Source organism: Hipposideros armiger, unplaced genomic scaffold, assembly GCF_001890085.2.
Source record: "Hipposideros armiger isolate ML-2016 unplaced genomic scaffold, ASM189008v1 scaffold_347, whole genome shotgun sequence".
Classification (NCBI taxonomy): domain Eukaryota; kingdom Metazoa; phylum Chordata; class Mammalia; order Chiroptera; family Hipposideridae; genus Hipposideros; species Hipposideros armiger.
In genome coordinates, this window is record NW_017731697.1 from 1,544,940 (window position 1) to 1,553,407 (window position 8,468).

The following is an 8,468-nucleotide window of genomic DNA, read 5'->3' on the forward strand; positions in this document are numbered from 1 at the left end:
ATTATATAAAAGGAACAACTTCTCATCAGAAAAAAAGGAGGCTAGAAAACAAACAACATTTTTAAAGGGTTGAAAGGAAAATACCATCAACCCAGAATTCTGTATGTATGTTCTTGGAAAATGATGGCAAAAAAGGACAATTTCAGATATATGAATGATGAGAAAACTCATCATTAGCAGATCTGCAAGAAATGTTAAAACAAAAAAAATGATCTGGGTTGAAAGGGCAATGATAAAGGACGGAACTCAGAGATGCAAATAAAGAACTCCAGAAATGATAACAACTGGGTAAATATAAAAGCCTATCCATCCCTCTCGCCAATGAGGGACCGCTTTTCATTCCTCCCTAAAGCACAGGCTTAGAGTTTGACAGACGTCTCAACAGGGGCAGAAACGCCCTCGTAGGGAGTGTCTGTCTGGAACCTCTGGGGAAGGTTTTATGCTGGAACAAATATGGAGGGAGGCTCCTGGCAGTTAGTTGGCAGGGGTCTGGGAGGCTAACCATTCTGTAATGCAACAGTCCTGCAGCGCAAAGAATTACTCTACCCCAAACACCCCTTATCTGCACCCCCTCAAGAAAAACCTGAGTTGAGGAGCACTGTAAGGCACCAATCAAAGGGTAGTTAGGGGAGCCCCACCAGATCTCTAACGCATGCAGCATGCAGCCTTGCTGCATCATCTCCCTTAGCAGCTGTGCCTGTAGGATGAACTCTGAGCTTGCAGCTCTAAGTCCAGAGTCACCATCACATAAACAGATATTAAGTAAAAAATGTCTTCCAGCCTGTAACCAATAGAACTGATTTCTAGACCAGTATTCTAAACCTATGTAGATATTATATTACTTCTCTCCTCTTCTGCTGCTCGAGAGGAAAGGATAAGCATGAGAAAGATAAAAAGGCAAATCAAGTGATGAGTTTCAACAGCCTACTCAGGATTGTATAGAGCCTGCAGTATCTAATTCAGACAGGAAGTTAGCAGAAAATTTATCTTAAGTATCTGAAAGAGGGAGGGGTTCTCGACTTCCAGTTAGATTTAGAGAATTAAAAGAAAAATTCAGAGCTTATGAAAAGTTTTAAAACAGAATCATCAGCAGTTATTTTTAAAAAGCTATTTTTTAAAAGCAACTGCCTAAGTGTTTTGGTTTTAGATTTCTTTTGGATAATTATAAATTTTTAAAATGATGTATGTATTTAGAAAAAAATCACAAAGATATAGGAGAAGTATTTGCAAACTCAGGCAAAAAGATACATACAATTTAAACTCTTATTTTCTGCCATAGCAGTACATTTAAACTGTAGGCTCCATTTTTTCTGAGATAATTAAATCCATATTCAATTAGAACCCAAAAACTTTAAAGAGTAAAACAATAGTATGACTAATATGCGATTCATTTTCTTAATGAGTTTTTAGAACAAAGATAATAAATTTATATTAACCCTCCGTCGGGTGCAACTGATCTCACAGATTCATTGCACACACATTTTCAAATCTCTAACAGCTAACTTAAGTATCGCGACTCATTGCTTCCGAATCTTTCCTCTCTACCGTAACCTATCGCCAGTCGTGTTTGTGACTTAGCACAGTAAAGACGTATTTCATAGCGGCATCTTTGTGTGCCATGAATCTGAGAGCACAGCTGCGCCTGACGGAGGGTTAAATGGTCCAATTTATTGATATTTAAAAGTATTTTGCAATGTGTGATTTATCTTTTTTTCATAGTGTGATTTTTATATTCACAAAGTAAATATTCTACATTTTACAAAGATAATTAATATAGAGCTATATAAGTTTTCTATTTTTAAGAGAATAAGATGGGGAAAAGGTAAAGAGGCATTCAATTTAATTCTGTTCAATCAACAAAGGAACAATAAAAAGCATTTGATACTGCCGATTATAAAATGATAGAAAACCAACATTATTATTTGGTTACATATTTATCTAAATTACCTCACCTTCCTTTTAACCATGGAAAGAATCTCCAGATTCTTACAGACATACAAATAAAACCATTAGAGAGGTTTTCAATTTGACACAATTTAAGACTGTTAAACAATAACAGTAAAGTCTATATAAATTTTTTAAAACCAGGAAAATAAATCGGTAACTTTTAGACAAATGTGCATTATTTTAAACTACCCAGGAGCCCATAACTTCCCCTTTATACTACCACATATCCGCTAACTACATTACAAAGAACTCATTCTGCTAACTAGAGGTAACAAATAAAACCTCAAATTGACCGGTCTTTCCTGTCAATGATGTCACAGACACTGCTTTGGGAAAATGTCCTTCAGTCATCAGATGAAGGGCATCGATTAGAGCATACATGAGCAATCTCTTGAAACATCATTGATAAGGCAAGAAAACAAAGTACTTATACTCAACAATGATAAGGCAAGAAAACAAAGTACTTATACTCAACAATGTAGAGTTTTAAAATTAGTTATAACATGTGTCCTTAAATTGAAAGAAAGCTTGACAAAACTAAATGTCTCATGAAATCATTTCAATGCAGCACACTTATTTTGTTCCAGGCATTTTGCTGCCCACTGCAGAGAACAGAGAGATAAGACACCTGCAGAACTTTCCCTCCTGCTAGTCAGGTACGCAAATAATGACAACATAAAAGGAAAAGGACAATACTGTCAAAGAGGTAGAAAAAGGCACTTTGAAGACTGCAGGGGCCTTGGATCGTTAATGCACTGAGGGAGTGATCCAGGGATCTTTTTTCAACTCTTACCAGTTTGTATCAGTGCATATTAGAATGCAGAGCACAAACCCATTTACTCAAATGAAGGGTAGGCAGAACTGATGTGAGCAAGGGAGGGTAAAACAGGGATCTTGGGGTCCACCCCCAGAGACCTGGAGTTATAGGTGGTGGGGTATCTATCTAGTGGCTCTGATGCATGGGTCCTTACCCCTCATGTGGACAGGGCTATCCTATAGGGAGAGAAGGGCATCTGTGGCGGGAGAGAGCACCTGAAACACATTAAGGAGCCAAGCTACACACACCAACTGCCCACTGTTGTCCCCCACACCAGGGACTCATGGCCTGCCACAGAATTAGACTAGAGTCTCACAAGAGGCCTTCCCATTCAAGAGGCAATTCGGCCTATGTCACAGAGGAAGCCTATGGAGAATCTGGGATTAAAGCCGAGGTTTCCTGTCTTTACTTCCTTGTTTCTCAAAGCAAGATCTGTGGACCACAGGGGCACTAGCATCATCTGGGAACTTGTTAAATACAGACTCTCCGGCTGTACCCCAGACCTACTGAATCAGAATCTGTATTTTAATGAGATTACCAGGTGATATATATATATATATATATATATATATATGCACATTAAAGTTAAAAAAGTACTCCATGATTCTAGGGGTGAAATTACTAAACTACAATGTATGAGTTCTTACTTTCCCATATTATTCTCTTTAATTTTCTATGTATCTAATTATAACATAAAGCCACTTCCTATTGCTAAAACGACTCTAAAAAAATAAAGTCTATTAAAAAGCAAAAACCAAAAAAAAAAAAAGCTCACATCATAGTGCCAGGCACATATATAGTAAGTGCTCAATAAATTGCAACTGTTGTTATTAAAACAGTTACATTAGAAATATCCTAAGTGCTTCCAAAAAAATGAATAATATTGTTCCTACTGCAATTATGCTAATTACTACGTCCGTTTCAACACTGATCCTGATAAGATAAAACCATCTTCTCAAACAGGTAAGCCTTGAGAATCCATCACATACCTAGACAATGATTCTAAATCTAATACAATATTTTTCAAAGTTACCAAGCAAAATGTAGAAATGTAAAATGATGAAGGATTCAGTCACAGACAGTTACTTAGTGCAAATTTTAACAGGGTTTTATGGTCATTACAAAAGGAAAAAAATTTAGCTAAGGGGAAAAGACATGCATCTCAACAAACAAATGGTAACACCAAAAATACATATAATCACAGAAGTAGGTTGAAAATGACATGGTTTCAGTGTAGGTGGAATGCCTACCTATGAGGCAATGACTTCTAGAAGGAAAAACAAATCTGTAACCCTTTTTTGTTTACCTTGATGAGTCATGGTGACTGGCTCCTCTTTGGACTTATTATTGTAGATGACTACAGCAACTGCATTGTGGAAAGCAGCCCGGGATATTTTCTCTTTAAATGTGCAATTTCCCCTCTGCAGCAAGGCAATCCACTGTTTGATATTAGGAGGAACAAGGAACCGTGTTTGAGGGTCACAGCCCAGATGATCAGCAACTAAACAGAAGAGAAAAAAATACATTAATTTTTTCTCAAGTAGATAAACAAAATCAATCAAGTCTTTATCACAGTGCTCAATGCTCTCTGAATACTACACATCACTGCTCGCAGAGCTGTGAATACCTCCAACCAAGGACATTACAATAAGGCTGGATCCTTATCTGTACAGGGAGCGACTCCTGTAATGCAAAGCAAAACAGTGAAAAGTTCTGTTTAACTGTACAGATTGACAAAAATAAAGAAGACTGTACTATCCAGGGCGAGTTGGTGAAGAGAGGAGGAAGAAAAGGCAAACACGAAAACCCCTGGAATCCCAGGAGACTGATCCACCACCGACTTGTGCTCATTCATTTGCACCTATTTGTCTCTCCACACCCCACCTCCCTCCACCTCCATGACGCGACTGGTTTCTCCTGGAGTCAATGAGGAAGCCAAGCTAATCTTTGGCTCAGTTACCAAGTGCTCTTGTTCAAATTCAAGCATGCTTGAACAAATTTCTTAATAAGTGTCTAAAGAAATTAGAAAAGTTCCCTTTTGGCCTGTATTTGAAAGTTTAAATAGCTAAAAATAACACAAAATCAGGATAAACAGGCTATTCCTCTAATTTATATTTATTGGTAAAAATTACAATTCCTCATTAGGATACATATATTAACTCACAATATCCACCTGTCTAACAAGATACACCAAGACTATCCCTTGGGGCTACAAATTACACGGCTACTGTCCTAGATTTGGGGGAACAGCTTGTTTCAAATACCCTCAAATACATTTGAATTGGCCAGAACAAACTCTGCAATTTTGGATTCTGCAAATATGGACATCCTAGCTCTGACTCGCTTTGAAAATCTTAAGACGCTACCCTGGCTGCTCTTCCCATTCCCCATCCTTACTTTTCTAACAGGCAAAAACAAAAGGGAGGGCAGTGCAGAAGGGGAAAGAAGTAATCACAGTAAGTGTGAAGACTGCCAACCCACAGTGCTAGAGGACAGCGGTCCCTATGTCTCCTGGGGTCAGTCACTGCTTACCCTGCAGGCTGGGGTGGGGGAGATAGGACACGACAATGACAACACAGCACGAAAGGTAACACTGGAAGCAAAAAAATAATAAAAACATTAAATAACTATTAATAATAAAGTGTGAAAAAAAGACAGCAGCCATGGGGAAATGTCTGCTTTCCAACACCACTGAAAACACACTGCTTAGTGAAAGAAAAGTTTACATCAAACTGTAAACTGTAGAGATGTCACTAACTTCAGAAAAACGTTACATCTATTATTTCCACGTAAATATCTTTCCCCAAATTCTCTAATTATTGTGTTGAGGGATAGCTATGAGAGGACATTTGCTACCAGAGGTTTCCTAATACATAGCAAATGGGAGAGAAATGATTTCATGTCAGGACTGATGCTGTCTACACCTATCACTCACCTTAAACAGAGAAAAAAGCCTGTCACAACTTCAGCTGTCAGATATTGAAAGACACAGGCAAGACACTGTGCAACTGAAGCCGTGAAACAGACTGTTTACTTTCAGTGATATCTGGTTCACAGATTATTATGCTGTTTTAAAATATACGCACTTAAACGATGTGTTAGGATAACCTCATCGCCTTGGGAAAACTTGCAATACCGCAACCAAAAAGGGAGCAAACAACTGGTTTTCAGTGTTTTATTTCTGATTTTTCAGAACACACTGCTGCACAAACCCTGAAGAAAATGCAGAATCAAGAATATATACGGAGGGCCCACCGAGTAGCGTGTTGGTTAAGAGCTGGCTTGGGATGCCAGAGGGCCCTGGTTTGGATCCCACATATGAGGGCCAGTGACACTGCCCTCTACAGCTAAGATGCTGAACAACAGCTCAACCTGGAGCTGGGCTGCCGTGAGTCGATGGCTTAGGCAGCAGCCCCTGCTGCAGTGGGTTACCATGGGCTACCGTATGTAGCCAGCAGCCAGCGTGAGCGGCCGTCCAGAAGCCGGCGACTGATCTGCCTCTCCCGGGAAGAGCGCAATGATGGTGCCAACTTGGGCCAGTGAAGCAACGTCCTCCACAACTAGACTGAAGAACAAAAGGACAACAACTTGTCTGTTCCCCTTCCCCCAATTCCCCGTTAAAATTCTTAAAAAAAAAAAAAAAGAATATCTACAAAGATTGTGTGCTTATCTTCTGTGACTCATTCGTTTTTCAGCAATTCTCCTGACCTCCTTATGATCTCATGTGAGCTCAGTGTGGTAAAGAGGAACAACACAGGTATGGACCAGGAAGACCTGGGGTCCAATTTCTAGATCAACTACTTAATTAGCTAAGCAACTGTCACAGGTTCAGTTCTCTACCTCCAATTTTTACTTATTTATAAAGCTTGAGTTAAAACTCTTAGCTCCTAAGAGTGATGCATGTGAAAAAGTCTATAATTCCTCAATTCTCGGGTGCTTCAAACATTATTCCTTTCCTTCAGTTTTACGGGTGTCATCCTATCTTGTCCTAGTGACCCAGTCTCGGGCAGTGGAGACTCAGTGCCAGCGCACGTGAAACCCACCCACAGCTTGGCAGCACACTTCCCCCACGCCCCCTGCTCCTCACAGCTCCTGAGTCTCATCCTGGCTCCCTGCTGCTGACAGTGTCACTGTCCATTAAGAAGAACAGTTCAGTAACAGTCACAATGTACAGACTGAAAAGGCACAGCAAGGGGCGCAACCACACAGCACAATCTCTCTCTGAAAGGAACCTCCATCACTAAGAATAGGTTCTATGAACAACTGCATGATCAAAACAAATTCCCCCAACAGACTATGAGCAAAAGAATGTCCTTGATCCCCCAAACTCACCCAAGCCACCATCCATAAAAGTCTCTTAAAACATTTATACCAGTAAGAATATGCAATGATAAGAATAAGGTATTCAAGTTCCTGTTCAAAGAAGCAGTTTTCATTATTCAGGAAAAGAAAATAAGGGGTTTTCATAATCACTTAACACCACAGGATGCCTATTTTTATCTATTAATCCCTTCCTGTAATTAAAAAATAACTTGAACAATGAAAATAATGCTAATAGCTCTAAAACAACTTCCCAAGAGGACTGATGGCTGGCTGTGATCAAGTAGCACTACTTCAAAATTTAACACCAGTTGTTTTTACCTGAAGCAATTTATTAAGTGAAGATACAGTACAGTATAAAATAGCTATATAATTATGAGCCATAAAATTTGTCAATAGCAATTTCACTCAAAATCAAAATCATTTTACTTCCATTTTTTGTTGGGTTTTTTACCTGCCAAACTCAGAAGAGGGCATTACCTCTGACTTCTTTGCATTTACTAGTCATGGTGTCAGGAAAAACTTAGAAGTTATCATGAAAATGTCAGATTACATAAAATATTGTACTACAATACCTTACAATTTTGTCAATTACATCCAATAAAGCTGAAAAACTACTATATTACAGTGAAACTTAACTTCAATATTTTTTTTCTGTATGGCCTTTTCTGTTGAGTCCACCAATAATGAGACTTTTTATTTATTCCTTGATCAGAGCCAAACAATTCTCAACAGGAACAATTATGGAACCCTCACCTCCATGAACATTAACTTAGATGTTCATCAACATACTAAGCACCACAGAGAAATACAGTATAACCCAACATCTTTGTCTTGAATCTTATAGAACCCCTAAATGTACAGAGGAGGCATGCCTGGAAGAAATGAAATCAGCCCGGTGATATAAAATACCAACATGAAGAGTGCTTAGAAACTTAGGAAAGAAAAAGAACAACATAATGAATGGTAAAGGGACTTACATGAAACCCTGGAAAATTGCTCAAGCAGAAAGGAGGGGGCTGCAGAAGTAAACAGCTAAGAACTCGGTACAAAGATTAATCCCTTCTTTTAAACTCACGTGAAAATCAAGTAAGATGATATATTGTTGGAAAAGTCATGACGTATTTTGTCTCTGTTTTTCAAAGGTCATTTATTTACATAAAGAACAAAGATCAATGATATATTGTCCGTTTTGTTCAATAACCTTTTGCCATCTTTCAGTGAGCTTCATAATTCCTCGTTCATAGAAGGACCTGTCTTTATTTGCAAAACACTGAACAGGGTGTTGATTTACAGCCTCATCTGAATTGAACATTATACCACACAAGGCGTTTTGAAGAGAGGGAAACAAGTGGAAGTCTCACGGCACAAGGTGAGTATGGTG

The 8,468-nt window shown here is 38.7% G+C and overlaps 1 protein-coding gene across 6 annotated transcripts in view; it reads right to left on the reverse strand.

Annotated features, from left to right (window-relative positions):
* Window positions 1-8,468, reverse strand: part of RNF130 (ring finger protein 130) — a 122,109-nt gene that overhangs the window by 82,979 nt on the left and 30,662 nt on the right. For all 6 annotated transcript variants that reach the window (XM_019661405.1, XM_019661407.1, XM_019661404.1 and 3 more), the window contains one exon: window positions 4,071-4,265. In XM_019661405.1, coding sequence (XP_019516950.1) covers window positions 4,071-4,083 — 13 coding nt within the window. In that variant the 5' untranslated portion in view covers window positions 4,084-4,265. The remainder of the gene's footprint in view (window positions 1-4,070; window positions 4,266-8,468) is intronic.